Source organism: Trachurus trachurus, assembly GCF_905171665.1.
Source record: "Trachurus trachurus genome assembly, chromosome: 17".
Taxonomy (NCBI): domain Eukaryota; kingdom Metazoa; phylum Chordata; class Actinopteri; order Carangiformes; family Carangidae; genus Trachurus; species Trachurus trachurus.
This window is the reverse complement of record NC_139900.1, coordinates 11599306-11618252: the sequence shown is the minus strand read 5'-3', so window position 1 is coordinate 11618252 and position 18947 is coordinate 11599306. Positions and strand designations below refer to the sequence as shown.

The 18947-nt window shown below is 41.3% G+C and overlaps 1 protein-coding gene across 1 annotated transcript in view; it reads right to left on the bottom strand.

Moving 5' to 3' along the window:
• Nucleotides 1–15072: 15072 nt before the first annotated feature.
• mtcl1 (microtubule crosslinking factor 1) overlaps nt 15073–18947 on the bottom strand; it is a 92921-nt gene continuing 89046 nt past the window's right edge. The window contains exon 15 of the mRNA XM_083991185.1: nt 15073–15411. Within this exon, the coding sequence (XP_083847311.1) occupies nt 15208–15411 (204 nt within the window). The 3' untranslated portion in view covers nt 15073–15207. The remainder of the gene's footprint in view (nt 15412–18947) is intronic.

The following is an 18947-nucleotide window of genomic DNA, read 5'->3' as shown; positions in this document are numbered from 1 at the left end:
CAATCTCCCTGATTCAGTTACAAACACAAAACCACCAGCTCTGTAAAACTGATATCTGAGGCTAATATTTGAAAGCCAAACATCAATAAATTGCTTTCTGTGATACTGTGATATTTACCCCCCCCCCCCCCCGGTTTTTTTTGTTGCTAAGGATGTATTTGAATTTGTTTGATTATATAATTAATGTGTTTTCTGTCAATATCAGGCTTCATCTGCCCTGAGACTAAAATATGATAATATGTTACCATAATAGTAGCGACTTCCAAACTACTTCAGAGCAAACAAGACACAAACTGTGACTTGGTATCAGATGAGACTGATCAACTGGGCCACAGTTAAAGGGACAACGAGGAGTTTCCATTTGGTTATAAAAAAGTCTCACGTTAATGTGGATGAATCTACGCTACCCACACTTGTTAATGGGCCCATTTTCGATAAATATATCGTTTTGTCTCTATCGTTATTTTGTTATTATTAGTGGTGGCGGAAATGCTGGTCGAGCCGACCAGCGTTTCTTTACTTTCGGTTTCGCGGCGAGTTATGAGAATAACGCCGCCGAATTGCCGTTTATGATCGGAACTACGACGGTATGTGATCGTCTTTGAACCTCTGACTTTAATTCTTGATGAATGAAAACATGAGTCCGTCTTGCGCCGGTCAAAGAATTTCACGGTGCGCGGAGGCTCATAAATGTAGTGTGAAAACGCTTCGCTTTTCCAAAACTCCTCGTTGTCCCATTAAAGCAGAAGTAAGCGATCCGGTCGTTTTCGCTAATGCTGCGTTCCAGGCAGCTTCAAGTCACGACTTACGACTTTGTAGCGTTCCAGGCAACCCACTCGTGTTTTTCTGACCTGTTTTACCTGTGAAAGTCACTATAACGGCCACTCGTAACTTCCGACCCGTGAACTTGTACCAGATCGAACTGGTACGACTTCACAGGTCGGAAAAACACGAGTTACGGGCTGCCTTGAACGCACCATAACTTCTTGTCAGCCGATGGAGTTAGCAGCCCCCGCCCTCGTCATGGATCTATTGGTCCTCGTCCCTACGTCACCACATTCAGGCGCATCCCTTGGCTGCACACACAGCCCTTCATGCCGTTCTCTCTCCTCATTGGATAAAACTTGTAGGATACGAGAAAAGTTTTCTCCTCGGCTCAGAGCAGAGCAGAGTGACAGACCCGTGTTTCGGTCCAAACACTCTATGTAAGTGATTGCTGTCGGAATATATAACTATTTAAGACTTATATTAACACAAAAATATCGCTTACTTCTGCTTTAACTGATTAGCATGTGAACTTAGCATGCAAAGAATATTGAAAATGCAAATGTACAAATAAAACATGTATGTAGAAGCAACACATGGATAAGTCTGAATGTCTGTTAAAGGGATAGTTCAACATTTAGTAGGTTCGTTACCTTTAATTGTCGGTGCAAGCTATTTTTATAAAGGCGGAGCAGAGCTGCTAGCTGCTCACAGCTACGCTACGGAGGCTAATGGGATTTCTTGGTTTCCCTCATCAAATACACAATCCAACAACTCCAAAACGCTCTGGTGGACAAGTTGTGACCTGGGTCCTCATTTATCAACCGTACGTACGCACCGATCTGTGCGTAATGAGTGCGTAAGAACATTCCCACGCAAAGTATGGAATTTATTAACTTGTACTTGTGCTTAGGAACGTGCCGTGCGTAAATTTAAGCACAACTCTGACCATGCGTATACAAAATCTAGTGGTAGAACAGTGAAACTAAAAATAAAACCCAGTAGAGGAGTCACAGTGTTCAGCAATCTCAAACTTCACACATGTTCCCCGTTGCCTCTAATTAATAAAATGTATCAATTAGCAGACATTTTGAATAATCAGTGTGACAAGCTATAAAAGACAGCTATGACAGGACAACCTCAAAAGAAGTCTTACAATTAGCTACAAATACAAGCATGGCTTATATTGCGCTGTTGGAGGACGTGGAGAACCGTATGCTTCGCAGGGAGCGCGTTTTCAAAGACCGTGCTGATCTGTTCAGTGAGACCACAGAATGGCTTCTTAGCAGGTACCGCTTCCCTAAAAACATTTTATTGGATTTATGCCGCAACTTACAACCCCTGTTGGAGGGAGAGACAAACCACACCAAAGCCATTCCAGTGCACATCCAGCTCCTGTCCACCTTGGGATTTTTGGCCACCGGAACATTTCAACGTGAGATAGGAGACATATGCGGCATTTCGCAGCCAACATTTAGCAGAATCATGCCGGCAGTGTTGGATGCAATAATTTCTCCGGCCTCAACTTACATCCAGTTCCCATACACACATCACCAACAAGCCGAAATAAAACGAGGATTTCACGCCATCGCCGGATTCCCAAACATAATTGGAGCCATAGATTGCACCCACATCGCAATAAAAGCACCATCACACCATGAGTTTAATTATGTCAACAGGAAAGGATTTCACTCCATCAATACACAAATAATCTGCGATGCATGTATCTCTTAAACGTTGTTGCCCAGTGGCCTGGAGGAACGCACGACTCATTCATTCTGCGTAACAGCTCTGTGGGTGTGCGCCTCCAAGCAGGAGCTGTTGACGATGGCTGGCTTATTGGTGAGTGTTACAACATTTCAAAATTATTTTCTGGGCTTCGTATGGTTTATTATAATGTCTCTATAGGTGATCGTGGATATCCACTAAAGCCGTGGCTGATGACCCCCGTAGCCAACCCAGGGACCCCGCAGGAGCAGCACTAGAACGGTTGTTGAGCGCGCAATAGGCCTGCTAAAAGGCCGATGGCTGTGCCTGTCCGGCGTGGGGGGTGGACACTTAAGCCCGAAAAAGTCTGCCACATCATCTTGGCTTGCTGTGTGCTACATAATTTAGCCATCAGACAAGGGTCGCTCTGCAGGAGCTGAGTTTGATGAGGGAAACCAAGAAATCCCATTAGCCTCCGTAACGTAGCTCTGAGCAGCTTGCGACTCTGCTCCGCCGTTCTAAAAATAGCTTGCACCAACAAATAAAGGTAATGAACCTACTCCTAAAACTATAGGGATTATGGCAATGGGCCAATTTGCCAAAATTTTGAACTATCCCTTTAAGGTTTTGCTAATGTAAACTGTAAATACAGTCACTGCAAGGCTGCATGGGTGTGTGAAGAGTACTGGGTTAAACATTGTATAGTAAACATCAATCTTTCACACAGTATAGTACTGTATAAGTCTCCAGAGACTGAATCTAACTTGTTGGTCCTTATTTCAGTTCCTCTCTTGCCTTTCTTAACCCCAACGAATATGAACCTGAGTCCTCTGTGATTGTTTTCGATATGTTATCACACCAACAGCCTCAGATACTGTGTGAGGCTTCAGTTCATCACTATACATCGACGCCAGTGTGGAGGCAGAGGCCCACTGTGAGAGACACAAAGATGGGAGTCCTCCTGTATGTGTGTGTGTATTTGTGTGTGTGTGTGTGTGTGTGTGTGTGTGTGTTTGTGCCAGTGCCATGAAGAAGACTGGGCACGTCCAAAGGAAATTATGGGAACAAAAGAGGAATCAAAGAGGCACCAAATGAATGGCATCTTTTTGTTTTTGCTCCTCAAAAGACAGACAGATGGTGTAACTGAACTTTAAGCCTGTCGGACATTTTTTCCATTGAAAAAAAAAAAAAAAGTATGCTAAAGAAGCTGAAAAATGAAGTTTGTATTTGCTCAAAGTGTCACAGCGATGTGATTTAATTCCTGTGCATTTTAACCAGTGGTAGAAAGTTATTACATTTTCTGTACTGCATTGAAGTACAGTTTTGTGGCACTTGCTACTTCTAACTAACTCCAAGGCACAATATTGTCGTCTTTATTTTACCATATTTATCTGGTAATTCAGTTACTTTGCAGATCCATGGAATAGTTCAAAATACACTTGAAAAAACAAAAACAAACAAACAAGTAAGTTGTGACTTATTGTAGGTTAAGATGAAACTTTATTGATCCCTGGTGCAAATATTAAACTCCCCATGTATATACAATATTAAAATGACCTCTACCAGCTGCATCATTAAATGTATGATAATATTTTTTTCTGAAATAGGAACTTTACTTTTGGAAGTAACTTTAAGCATCAAAAGTAAAAGGAGGAGCTTCACCCTCAAGTTGGAAACATAAGATTAAATGTTGAATGTTTTTTGGATGTGTTTGTTGCATGTTTGCTACTTGCTGTGAAAACAAATTGCCCCTAGGGGATAATAAAGACTCTTGAACCTGGAACCTTAAACTATAAAATTGTATATAAAATATAAAAACTAGTTCACCTTATGTGATAAAACACATTATTCTGCAAAAACTTCAATACTGAAAGTTAATTTTTTTTTTTATCATAATACGTCTACATTTTAAATGTAGACGTAAACACTTTAGATTGCTAGTATATATATTTGCTGAAGTAGCATAATTAGACAATTTGACTGTTTCTATACATCCCATGTTGTGCTTGTGCTGTATGTTTTCTTTGCTGGACGTGTTGGTGCTGGTAGCCTATTCGTGGCCACGCAGCCTGAGCGACTGACGGCCTGATGCTGGTTCAGTTGAAAGTTCAAATGGTCGTCACACTTCCACACACACAATGGGACGGCCTGTTTACTGACACAATGGTGTATTTCTTGTGGAGCTAAAATTCCCTCTCCCCCTCTCTCCCTCCCAAAAAAACCGGACTCCCAGCCTCTCTATGCTGTTTCCCCAGCTTGAACACACTGGTAGCCGCCGCCGCCGCCACCGTTCTGGTCATCGAACACCCACAGGAGCCTCAGGAGCAGGGCAGCCTTTTTTTTTCTCTCTCTCACATGAATAATGATGTAACAGAAAGTGGAGAGAAATAAAGGGCCTCTGGCTAAAGCTCTTTCTCAATATGAATTCTCCTCGGGGCCAAAACCTTTTTGCCTGGGCCGAGAGGGGCTTTTTTTTTGTAACGTTGGCATGACAACCTCTCAGCTAATGGCACAGCCGGGCCCATTGTGTCGCTCATTGTCTGTTTGAGGCCTTTTGCACACAGCTGCAGGCATGATGTGCAGTTTAGGGTCCAGTTTTTTGACAGATTGCACGCTGAACGAGGCGGCGTGGAGCCTCCGGAGGTTAATTCTGTCAGCAGGACACATGGAGAACGAGCGCACTTCAGCAAAACCGATTAAAAATGCGTCTTTATCCCCGTCAGACTGTAGCCTATACACGCTGTTACTTAACCGTCTTGACAGCAGGTTTCAACCCGCGAACAAAGACACATTCACTCACTGCTCTCAGAGGATTCATGATTTCTTGTTCAGTTTGGTGCATGTTTTTAAAAGGGAATGCTTTACAACTCGTAAATAATGAGTTATTAGTGACAGCTGGTATCAATAGAAAAGTAATAAGCCATTAGAAACAGGTGATATTTAAAGTTGACAGCCTGTCATGCTATAAATATCTCCTTAAATGCCTCATTACTAACATTAATACACTGTTAATTACAGCATTACAACTTTACACTACCCCCTGTGTTATTAGGCAGCACTAGAAGAACCAATTAAGCATGAGAGTTTGCGCTTGACCTCTGAGGTAGAAGTTGAACTCAAGTTTAATGAGTTTAAAGACGAGGGGACAAACCCCACGACTCAGTGGTTTCCCTCAGGGTTTTTCTCTTCACTGTACTGGTGATAATGGAGGGACGGACTGGGAGAGAGAGGGAGAGGTGTGTTCTGTGTTGGGGTTTTATCTTTGTCTATGCCAGTAATTTGAAGTTACATAGAAACAAACAAAGCTGTTTCATAAGAAGTTTCACACTTTGGCCACTTCAAGCTCCAAGATCAGTTGGTGGTGGTGAAGATGGCTACGATGTCATTAGGCTACTGCTCGGGACATGGGCGCCATGATGAGCACCATCGACCCATGGTTGGAGAACCCAGTTAAAGGAAGGGTTGGAGATCTTATTCTGGAGCATTTTTTTTTACTAAATTGTTTGAAATTCTCTTCACACTCCAATTGTAAATGCTTTTTCACAGAAATTAAAAAAGTCAGTCACCTGTCAGACGGACAAGCCTGAAAAAACAGCATCCAACCATCTTGAATGCCACCTTCAAGTCAATTGGATTGTGATGTGTCAATCAAGCTGCTGTCCTCCTTTCGTTCTCCCTCCCTCCTCTGCAGAGCTGGCCCAAGGCATAAGCGAACTAAGCACCTGCTTGGGGCCCTGTGACTATTGGGGGGCCCCAAAAGGCAAGAAACTTTTTTAAATTGTAGTGCGTAACTTTTGTCGATCCTTAGAGAAACACTGCATAATTACAAAAAATTTATTAAATTATTGTTGCATTTCAAATTGTTGTTGCACTTTTCTATATTTACCATATATTAAACCAAAAATTTAAAAAAGCAGATGATGTGTTTACAGTAAATGCATTGTCTGTTGGTTTATTTTGTTACTTTTAGTCAACCTAGGTGACATTCAGTATCCCAGTACTATATCAATTTGAAGATTAAATGTAAATCAACCCCAGGCTGCACTTTTAGCTGAATTTGGTGCCATTTTAGAATAAAAACCATAGATGGGTAAAAACCTGCCAGGATATGATGATTCATAATAAAAAATGAAAATAGTAAAAAAAAATGAAATAGTATTATTGGCAGTAATAGAGGGCACCAAAATAAAGATTTTGTTTAGGGCCCCATGGAGGGTTGGGCCGGCCCTGCTCCTCTGCATGTACCACTCTACTGCACTAAACGCGTGTGCCATCAGTCTTCAACGAGTTACGACGTGGAAAAAGGCAACAGCAGTGATCCAGTGAACCACACTGAAGTCTGGTAGGTGGCGATGTCGCTCTGAGCTGGATGTTGGGTGGTTTATTAGATGTTTTCTGTCACATGAGCTGTGAGAAAAAGCTGGAGGAAAGTAAGCGATGCTGCATTGTGACAGTATCGCAGGAAGCCGCGTCGCTCACATTGGGGGTTGTGCCACAAGGGTGAAACCTTTGTGGCTTCACCTTGGTGTGAACCCAACGCCAATCAAGTGTTGCGTATTCTTGTGCTCTGGAGGCGTCGCTTCAGAGAGAAGTCTGAGGAAAGGGGCTTGGACTGTTGACGTGTGTGTTTTCTAAAAATGTGGCCTGGATCTCCAACCCTAGGGGACAGTGGGGTAAGGGGGACACTTTTTACATTTGCTCCCCTCTAAGCGAGCTAAAATGATTTATCAGTAAAATTTACACATTTCCCATTAATTCAGGATGTTTCCTAGCAATGGAAATTATCAGAATGTATTCAGGATGAAGGACAGTGAAAATATGATAGTTTAAAAAAAAATGGTCTCGTGTCTCACTTTACCCCAGCTCAGGGGTAAACTGAGACAAACCAGAGAAATCAATGGGGTAAACAGATCCACTTACTTTTTCCACTCTGAAACTCCCATAACAACACATGTTGTCACAGTTAGAATCCTGACAGCTAGCTTGACAACCACACATCCCAAAACTAATGTCGGACTAGTAGCAGAATCATGGGGATTGGTCAATTAAGCACTTTTTTTTTCTCAACACAAAGTGACTCAAGAACAAAATCAAATACAACACAAAATGTTTTAATTAACATTCAAATGACAGATACCAGTTAGATAGTCTGGGGGTCAGATTATAGGCCCCGACAATGGTGACCATTTTGATCAAAAGTCCTCTTGTGTGTGGGGGGAGCCGACAAAGTGGAATATGACTAAAATTGAATGTAACCAATATTAAGCGAGCTGACTGAAGAGCACATCATAACAAAGCAGTGTAGCTACAGATCATGCTTGATCACGCAAGATTTCTGGCTTGGGGGACGAGATTCTAGTGTAAATCTTTGTGTGTGGTGTGCTCACAGTGTCTCACTCGTGGATTTATTATAATACATCCATGGTCTCACTTTACCCCGCAGCATTTGTCTCACTTTACCCCAACACCCCCATTTTAGAAAAAACGACCTCTCTTAGAAATTCAGGCTAATTTTCAGCCAGCATCATCACATGGTTTTATATGTTGGTAGTTCATCATCATGTATCATATAAGTTTTTCTAACTGAATCAATTTGCTTTGGCACATCAGTTGATTAAGTTGACAGCAAGAAAATTTACTTTTACATGCAAAAATCATATTATTGTGAAAAAAACATGCTTTCCACAGCATCATGAGGTCCTCTCCTTCATGGCCATGGGGAAATGGAAGGGGCCTGAAAACATAATGGTCAGATGACCAAAAATGTGCTCCGTTTTCTAGATACAGGGGGTGTCTCACATTACCCGGTGTCTCACATTACCCCACTCTCCCCTACCTTTAAATTTTAGAAGTCACATGGTATTAAAAACACTCTGGATACTGAGATCATTCTGAAGTCTAACAATGAGGAGGAGACTCACATCCTCATTGTGGAGCGCCGATGTGCTGAACCGATGTTACTTTATTCCCATCCTGTATGAAGAATGCAAAAAGACGAGGTGCTCGAAGAACTACACGGTCTGTTTGATAGACACGTACTCAGCAGCAACAATTCTAATTCTGAAAAGTAAAAAAAAAAAAAAAAAAAGTAAAGCATGTGGACGTTTTCTCTGCAGATGAATGGGATTTCTTCAGTGGATGGTTTTGATGATCACTTGAGAGATTGTTATCAAAAAGTGATAAGATGGGTCAATGTTGGCTAATTTTGCGTGCCAACTTCAGAAGAGATAAGACAGAGACAAGAGTCGACACTGTTGCTGTTTGTTGACACTCCACTTTCATATCTCTACGGTTTTTTTGTGGTGCAAAAGCAGTGACTCAGTAAAGTCACATTTTGGTTTCAGGTGCACAGTCTCAGTGTGGGTGGGAGTGGGGGCTCCTTTTCTCATCTGCAGCCTCATTTTAGGTGATTTAGAAAATCAAGATTGGCTCGTTTCAAACAACTCCACTTACACAAATGCACATCTGCAAGTGAAAACATCTGTGTGCCTCTCCCTGTGAGCTCAGCTTATCGTCTGTGGTGCGATACCCACTGGATTTAAACTCTTTCCATCAACCCACAGCGTTCAGATGTGACAGTCGGCTTTTAGTCCTCTGAAGACAAAACAAGGCGAGCAGAGAAAACAACAGGCTCGTCTCATCTGTTTAGTCGAACACGCTGAGATTTGGGAACAGGAGAATAGGGGTGGGAGGGGGGGAAACTGCACTAAAACAATCTGACAGAGATGCCCAGACACAGACAGCCGCTGCTGCATTATTCATCACAGCTGCGGAGGAGAAACGTGGCTCTTTTTATCTTTTTCAATCACAGTCACACGTCAAAGCAACAAAAAAAAACTGAAAAGCAGATTCATTTGAAGAGACGCCTCAAAACTGAGAGAAGTTAGGACATGCAAACTCAATTTACTTCAAAATCCACACCTGAACTATTTGTCACCGATGTTTTGGTCAGAGAATATTTGATTGTAATTTTGTTTTGTCCCATCAAAGACAAAACAATCTCTCCTGTTGCATCAGCAGATATCCTATCTGGTTTATTCCCACTTATCTGTCAATTGGATCTGTTAGTGAAGTGTAATTTCCGAGATGAGAGGGGCTGAACTGGGCAGGTGATGTCAAACGTAAATCGCAAACATAATCCTGTTTTTATTCGACATTGAATGGAGGTTTGATGCATTTTTCAATTCAGGAGGAGTATAATACATTATGAAAAGGAGGTGATGACATCAAACTGAAAATCTTCTTAGGAGTTCAACGCAGAGGGTCAATGGGATGCCAGCACTTTATCCTCCATATACAGTAATCAGGATGCTTCTTTAGAGCCAACGTCTCTCTCTCTCTCTCTCTTTTGAAATAGATATTATGGCATAAAAATGTTGGAAACGGTGGCATGTGAAGAGCCGAGCGCAAAGAAAATCATGTCAAGCTCTCAGGAAAACAAAAAAACACTGGCAGTAATCAAATTGTTCACAGATTTACATGCATTTTCTTGGTCTGGTTTCATAGATAGGCTACAGATTAATTATCAGACTGGCCAAAGAAACCACTTCAAACTGCTCCGCTCCTTTGCTCCAGGAGAAAAATATTTGTCCTCACAGACACATTTTCAACAAAGAAAAAAAAAGGTCCAAATCCTCTCTCCTTTCTTTTTTCTCCCACTACAAACAAAGCTTGAGAAGTTTTTCCTCAGCAGGCGTCACTGAAACAATCTCACATCTAACTTTTCCTGTGGGAAACTAACCAACCAAGTCAGTCTTTATTTTTTGTGAAACTGTCCAACTCGCATCAGACTAAGGTAACAAACCAAAAACCAAAAAGAAAACCAAGGCGACTGGGACATCGTGTCTGCAGTAGACGACGGCAGCACATTTAGTGTTGAAAGTGTAGTGTATTTTGTACCTCCTAATTTGTAAGTAATTTACCCTGAGGGTTACTTTTGTGTTTAGTATATGATCCACTTTAAATTCTTTACTTTTATCTTTAGAATTGTCTTTCATCTCCAGGTGTGTCCTTTACCTGCCTGAAGGTAAATGACTGATATAATATGAAACAAGGCTTTGTTTAGACTAAACACTATATGTTTACGTTAGGTCACTTTTTCTGGACACTCATTTGGTTTGCTTCGCCCATGTTTAAGTTAGCCTAAGGATAATTGCCTGGTCAGGATGGTAAATACCAGAGGGTAATTTGGACAGGTTAGGTATTGTCTTAGCTTATGACCATCCTGGTCACCTACAGGTACATTCTTCTGTTTAGAGAAGGTGGAGTTTTAGAGTATAAGGTCTGGGCTTCTCGAAGATTCGGCTTTTTGACACTGTATCTTTTTGTAATAAACCATTTTTTACCATCTACAGAGAAGACGTGTCAGAGTGGTCATCTTTTCATCAGCATCGACATCGAAATATACCACAAAAGCACTTTGGAGGCTGAAGGGTCCCACAGGTGGGATCATGTGTGTATAAAAGGTTAAGTCTGAGCTCATCAGATCGGTCTGATATTTTCATGAGGCCTCTGAGGACTGAGCTCACTCAACTCAGACAGAGGACAATGAGCTCGGTTCATCTTCATCTGTGCTGCTGCAGCAGCAGCAGCAGCAGCAGCTTCCATGTGAGTTAGTGCAGCAGCAGGAACAGAGTGCGGACCAGAGCCGAGGCCGAGGGCGACGTTTATAGACCGGGAGCTGATGAGGTCATTGGGAGCAGGTGTGCAGGTGAGTGTGGAGCTCAGGTGATGATGAACGACCAGGATGAAGTCATGGTTGTTTTGTCCTTTTAGTATTGGCTGTGAAGTTCAAGTGAAATAAAATCTGTGTCAGACTTTCTGAGTTTTAATCCTTGTTACACTTGGATGATCGACTTCTTGAATGAAGGTGAACAGGAAAATAAAGAAAAACCTCTTTACGTGATTATTTTTCTTTATTTCCCCCCTTTTTTTAGGGAGGTAATTTCAGGTCATCATGTCATGTCAGTTGAAATAATTTTGTTTTTTCAGCCACTTTCCCCTTTTCAATAATCACCTCTGACCAGGTGCAATGATTACATACTGAGTCTCAGTTACACAGGTGAAATGAATTCATTTGAAAGAGTAATATTTGACGTTCTTGGACGGTGCATGAAATCTCCTCAAATATGCGTTTCTGTTGAACTGACCAAAGGTTGAAAAATGAAAACAAAGCCCTCAGTCCTATTGTTCAATATCCCCCAATATTGTTTTTCAACCTGAATACACAGTTGTGCAAAGGTTAATTGTGGTTTAATATTCACAGTGAAGTGTTTGGAAGAGATTGATCAATAAAGTTTTAAGAAGATATACACTTAATCTATCAAGAATAAATCACATCGTAACAATAATTGCAAGTAAAATAGATATATAATTTCCATTCGAACTTTATGGGCAACAGTGTAGCTATATTCCTCATGTATTCAGTATGTGAATACAAAAACTGAATGAACACACCGAATGAACCGAATGAAGACACAAAGTGTTTACATTGGTTCATATCAGCCAACACACACACTGAATAGATGAGCTGTATTATGAGCTGATTCATCATTTTCAGCAGCAGAGTTTTGTTTGTGATGATGAAGTGTGTGTGTGTGTGTGTGTGTGTGTGTGTGTGTGTGTGTGTGTGTGTGTGTGTGTGTGTGTGTGTGTGTGTGTGTGTGTGTGTGTGTGTGTGTGTGTGTGTGTGTGTGTGTGTGTGTGTGTGTGTGTGTGTGTGTGTGTGTTCAGCCCGAGTCATCTATTCTGCACCAACTCCAACTTCACAGCTTCACTTTAAAGTGGAAAAGATTTGTCCTTCTGCGTCTTTGTGCTTCAGGACGTCCACTGTACTCAGGTGAGACTCCTTCTCTCAGAGAGGGCACGGTGTTCTGGCTGCAGACACGTTAAAGCAGAGTCCAGTGTTTAGACAGTGTGTGTAGTATACTGAATATGTGTGTGTGTGTGTGTCTCTCTCTTCAGGGCTTGGTGTAAATTATTCAGAAGTGGTGGGTTTCTCTCAGGGCAGATGAAAGTAAAAGCAGAGCATCTTCTTCTTCTCCTTCTTCTTCCTCCCTCCGCTGACCCACTCTGTGCCATCAGCAGTCGGGCCGCATTAATGATTCATGGTTAGAGCTGTGAAAGGTATACGGACGGAGGCTTCAGCTCTCTGCCTCGTTAACGCTCTCTCAGCAGCAGCAGCAACAGACCCAGTAAACGCTCTTGAGTCCTGCGGTAAAAGCCGACAGTTTTAAAACGTGCAGATTGAATTTCTGCTCAAGTGTTTTTTCTGTTAAAAGGAAAAAAAAACCCAAAATGAGTCAAATAACCAGGAGGGAGATTGTGGTGTTTGTCTCTATTAGCTGGCAGCAAAAAAAAGAGCAGTGTGCACGATGTATAGTGTTGTTTGTTTGTAAAAGGACAGTTCAACTAAATTACATAAAAGACATTTATATATATTTTTTTAAATTTAATCATGGTTTTCTTTTGCTGTGTAAATAGTTGAATTCAACCTAGAGGATTTTCTACTCTTTAACATGAGAGAGCTCAGACATAAGGACAATTTAAACTGACTTATCATTATCTTCCAAACACGCACACCTGCTGTGGCCTCTGTATCAGCCGCTAGAATTAGTGACAATTAAACACACCTGTGTGAAGGCCAGGCAGTGAACCTGTGGTTGTCATTTAACATATTGACTTCATCCACACTGATAGAAAGACATTAAATACCTATGAGTGAAACTTTAACTCATGCGTGATTTTCTGTTAAGTTGCACAACGTAAATTGTATTTATTGATTTGTTTTGACAAGCCAGTTTTAGTGTTGTCCCTTATTCCTAAGTAGATTTTGTACAAAAGCAATTTATCAAGTAAATTTAAATATAAAATTGTTACGTCTACCTATACATGGGAAACACTGTGGTTTGATTCAACATAAATCAACACTGTCACTGTCCTCTACTTCTATATTAAACCAGATCACAGTCTTTCCATGACCTGTACTCACACAACATGAAAAAGTGAATTTTATTACACGATGCATTCAGTGTCACCATGTTTATGACTTACCAACATATCCTTCAATATGATATTTATTTTTGTCACAGTTACGTCTCCTTAGAAAGTAATTTATTGTTGCAAATACTTGTACAGTATAAAAGTAATTTCTGTGAGACGTTTAAGGTTGTTCAGATATAATTGAACACATGCAGATATGAAAATACTCATGAGTTGTGTTCACACAACGAGGGGAAAGTAAAGTCAGTTTCCCCAGAGCTTTAAAATGAACCAGCGCAGGGTTTTATGACGGGTCTTTATCTTGCGTGACAAGCAGCCAAACATGAGTAAGGTGGCACATGTATGACCGTGATGCAAGAGGATTTGACTTCTGGGAGGACACAATCTTCTTACTCACATTCACTGTGTGTGTGCGTTTGTGTGTCTGCCCCCCCTGACCCACTGTAATCCTGTGGTCTGCACTGTAATCCACACACACACACACACACTGACACACACTAATGTTCAGCATCCGTCTCTGCCAAGAGCACAAACTCAGGTCTGGTGAAAGAGTGTACAGTATAATCTATCATGAAAGTATAAAAACATGAGCGCACACAGGAGGAGCAGGTCTTGTAAATACACATTCATGTTTATTACCATTTATTATTTACAGAAGACTATAGATCGTTAGACTTTTTGACATAGACTTTTCATTTAAAACATTCATTTTTTTTTCTCCACAGTCCCTTTTTCTTGTCAAAAGAAAAAGTTATTCATATCCAATAGTAACAACTATACAAAGACAGTCTGGTAGGTACAATAATTTACTTAAAAACTGTTTTTGTTTTTTTTATATTTCCGTTGTTGCAAATCATGTGACAACAAAAACAACAGCTCAAGAGTTCCCATCACGACACTTTTTTTTTCTTTCCCACCCACTAAACGGCGGAGCTGAGTGTTCACAAATGACTAGAGCTCATATGTACATGCTAGTGTTCAAAAGGCATGCAAATATTGGACTGATATTTGTACAACTGCCTTCCAAATATGCATAAGGTTAAAGTTTTGTCGTCACCCGCCACCGTCTACATGTTTACACAGCCGGACATTCATCATCCCAACGTAAAAATAAATAATAAGGACGTTTAGCATCAGAAATGACATCATGTGTCTCTGCTTCAGACCCGATGAAGCAGAAGTTTTTTTTTGTTTTTTTTGTCTGTTTCTGTGTGTGTGTGTTTGCTTCAGAGAATGGCAACAAAAAAAATGAACATAGCTCTTTAAAAAAAACAGAAAAAAAAAACAGTTTGAGGACGACATACATAGAAAAAAAAAACGTAGAAACAGATGAGAAAAGAAATGGTGTAAACTTGATACAAATGCAGAACAGCAGAACTACAGTTACTAAAGTTACTAAAATATATATATATATATGTATTAAATACATATATACACACATGTGGGGTAATGATTAACTCAAGTGTGTGCAGGCACCTCTTATGGAAATGTGTTTTTTATGTCTTTTTGATGAGTTACAGTACATTCCAGGTTCTTCTATCTATAGAGAGAAGATCTGGTTCCCCGATGGTCAGCTGGTGCTACTGGGTGGATCCCGACCGCCGCCCCTTCAGGCTCCGAGTCTTTAGGGAGTCTCTATGTTAAAGGGGGGAGGGGGTTTCTGAGGTACTGGGTCTTTTTAGGCTGAGGTGGAAGAGGGCGAAGAGGAGGTAGAGGACGGACGAACGGACGGACTCAGGCCGGCTCCTCGCCCTCCAGGATGGTCTTCCGGTGTCCCGGCGGCGGAAAGGTGAACCTCCTCTTCGTGCCCTCGCTCCACTTGGGGGAGGAGGAGGGAGAGCGGGCGGCCCAGCGCGAGGGGGGTCTGCGGTTGGCCGGGCGGGCCGGTCTCAGGAAGCAGGAGTCCAGGGGCGGAGCCACCGGAGAGCGAGGCAGGTCCTGCCAATGACAAGGAGCCGTCAACCGAGCAGCACAGAGGGAAAACAGACTTATACAAGGATGAGAAACATGGATGAAAGGAAGCGAGAAAAGAGTGAGAAAAGGACAAATGTATGAAATAAAAGGATGAATGTTTCACTTTGAGCACAGAAAATGATTTAAAAGTGGATGCTCCGTAAAGTTTGGTTCAACCTCAGGTGTAATCAGACCTGAATGAACTGATGCAGCAAAGAAAGAGATAATGGAGCGTCGCTTTATTTTGAAAGGTCTATTTTAAAATCAATAATCTCTGCATTATATTCATATTGTATGTTGCTTCTATTAATGATATCATGGCCAGTTGTTCTACAGAGCAGGACAGTTACTCTTTGAATTTTCTGATCACAACTTAAAGGGATAGTTCAACATTTTGGCAAATTGGCCCATTGCCCTAATCCCTATAGTCATAGCAGTAGGTTCGTTACCTTTAATTGTTGATGCAAGCTATTTTTAGACCGGCGGAGCAGAGCCGCGAGCTGCTCAGAGCTACGCTACGGAGGCTAATGGGATTTCTTGGTTTCCCTCATCAAACTCATCAAATACACAATCCAACAACTCCAAAACGCTCTGGTGGACAAGTTGTGACCTGCACATTCACCACGTTATGAGATAATAACAGAACGTTACCAGACAGAGTTTTTTTTTAGGTAAATTCATGCAAAACCGCTGATGTGCGTTCCCGTTGGAAGCAGTTTTTCAGCAGTCTCTGCATTTACCTCTAAAACAACTCTGTTCCGTTATTATCTCATAGCGTGGTGAATGTGCACAACTTGTCCACCAGAGCGTTTTGGAGTTGTTGGATTGTGTATTTGATGAGTTTGATGAGGGAAACCAAGAAATCCCATGAGCCTCCGTAGCGTAGCTCTGAGCAGCTGACGGCTCTGCTCCGCCGTTCTAAAAATAGCTTGCACCGACAATTAAAGGTAACGAACCTACTGCTACGACTATAGGGATTATGGCAATGGGCCAATTTGCCAAAATGTTGAACTATCCCTTTAATAAAGTTATGTTACTGGCCTCACATCAAACTCACTGTGTTTTGACTTAAACCTACATTTGTAGAAAGAAGTGAAAAGAGCAACTGCAGCTACATTTTGTTCAAGAGTTTATGTGATTGTTGTTTTGACAGAATTTGACGGACAATATCTTAGGGTTGTAGTTAAATGTGACGCATGCTGGGAAAATCACTGAGATTGTGTTAAAACAACAAAACCCTGCAGAAATGTGGGTTAGGGTTGTTGACATGGATGCTAAAGAAACAAATAAAACAACTGAAAATTGGTGCAAAAAAACAACAACAAATGAGCCTCACAGCCTCATGTTCTCTCCTAACACACGCAGCAACTTTGACTTCAACTCCTCTCCCGACTGCAGCCTCCCATTAAAACACAATCACTTAATTAATAAACACAGGTGTAACTGTCAACATTAAAAACAGCTGCTTCTCTTCGAGGTGAGCTCCTTCCTGCTGTTTCACCCGCTCCCTCACTGTCGCTGCTTCCATGAAACCATCATTAATGAATTACTTTCTCCTGCAGAAATGGCTGCAGCGAAAAAAAAAAGATCCACAGTGCGTCTGATCGTCAGCTCTCCCTCCACAACCTGACAGTGTTTAATCACTCAAACCTGACTGACACAAGCAGCACGACACTAAAACCCATTTAACACATCACACCCGCAGTGAACACAAGTAAAACTATGCACTGCACACAAACTTAATTTCTGTCGTTTCTATAAATTAACTAATAAATTACTAAGTGGCCTGACAGGAACGTTCGATGAAGTTGAACACTCATAGAAGTCACTACAACTTTTCTACACACAGACATCACATGTCAGTCCATCGCTCGAGATAATTCATACACGATTTGTTGCTGATTTGTCCTATTAATAAAGTTTTTAAAAGGATAGTTTGGGTTTTTATGATTCAGGGTGGTGTGAGGCAGTGACAAAGGAAAATGTTGTTTTCATTTTAAAAGATAAATCTGCTCAAAATATTCAACATGAAAGAATACTGACCCGACCCACAGACCGGCAGAGTGTCTTCAAAAAAAAAACTCCTCAGAGACAATCCAACATTTGTGTTAAATGTTTGCTGTGTGAAAACAACACTTTCCTTTGGCCGCACTACATTTCCTCAGCCACTGAACTATTTCTACTCCTGTGCACCGAGGGCCCGTTTTAAAAGCGTCTGAAACATGATTTTTTTTCTCATGGTCCCGTGCACAACAACGTGTCGGCTCTCTGAGCTGTGATCACGCTGAAGGACCGGTGAAGTACCAACTGTCCATGAGGAGCTCACACAACCACACGTCAAACCTGGACTCTCTCTTCTTTAATGTTTAATGTAAATGCACAGGATTTTTTTTTTAAACAACCATCCTGAGATGTCTCTACCATCCATCCCACTGACTGACAGACCACCACAAACTACGGCTTCATATATCTGCATACAGCTGAATCTACACTTCTCTGTCGGTGTCGATCTACAGGTGTGCACAGACACCTACAGGTGCGTCTCAATCAATCAGAATATCATGGAAAAATCAGTTTCCAGTAGTTCAAGTCAAACAGTATTGAGTGCATATAGGACAGGATATGGACAGACTTTTCAGAAGACCAATATTTCCATATTAAAATGCTTTTTTTTTTTTTGGTCTTTTGTAATATTCACATTTTTTGAGATTCTGAATTTTAGGTCTTCATTAAATGTGAAGCCATAATCATTACAATTAAAAGAAATTAGACATGAAATGTGTGTAATAGATCTATATAAAGTACTAGTTTCACCTTTTGAATTGAATTACTGGCATAAATAAACTTTTCTTTAATATTCTAATTTATTTAGATGCACCTGTATGTTTTAATGCTGGTAAAGGGAAAGTTTAACATTTTGACAAATTGGCCCATTGCCATAATCCTTGTAGTTTTAGCAGTAGGTTCGTTATCTTTAATTGTCGGTGGAAGCTGTTTTTAGAACAGCGGAGCAGAGCGTCTCGTAACGCTCTGTTATCATCTCACAGCGTGGTGAATGTGCAGGTCACAACTTGTCCACCAGAGCGTTGTGGAGTTGTTGGATTGTGTATTTGATGAGTTTGATGAGGGAAACCAAGAAATTCCTTTAGCCTCCGTAGCGTAGCTCTGAGCAGCTCACGGCTCTGCTCCGCCGTTCTAAAAACAGCTTGCACCGACAATTAAAGGTAACGAACCTACTGCTATGACTATAGGGATTATGGCAATGGGCCAATTTGCCAAAATGTTGAACTATCCCTTTAAAAGGTACAGAACATTTAAACATGGATTCATCCACATGTATTTATGTATATTAACACACACGTGGGCTCAACTTCATGATGACGCTGTGTGTGCATATTTCCACAGAAGTCAAAACCACAGAGAGTTCTTTTTTTTCTTTTTTTTTACCACTCAGAGTGATGTCAGAGTGTGACTGGGTGAGCGATCACACCGGGACATCACACCACACCACACCACTGGCC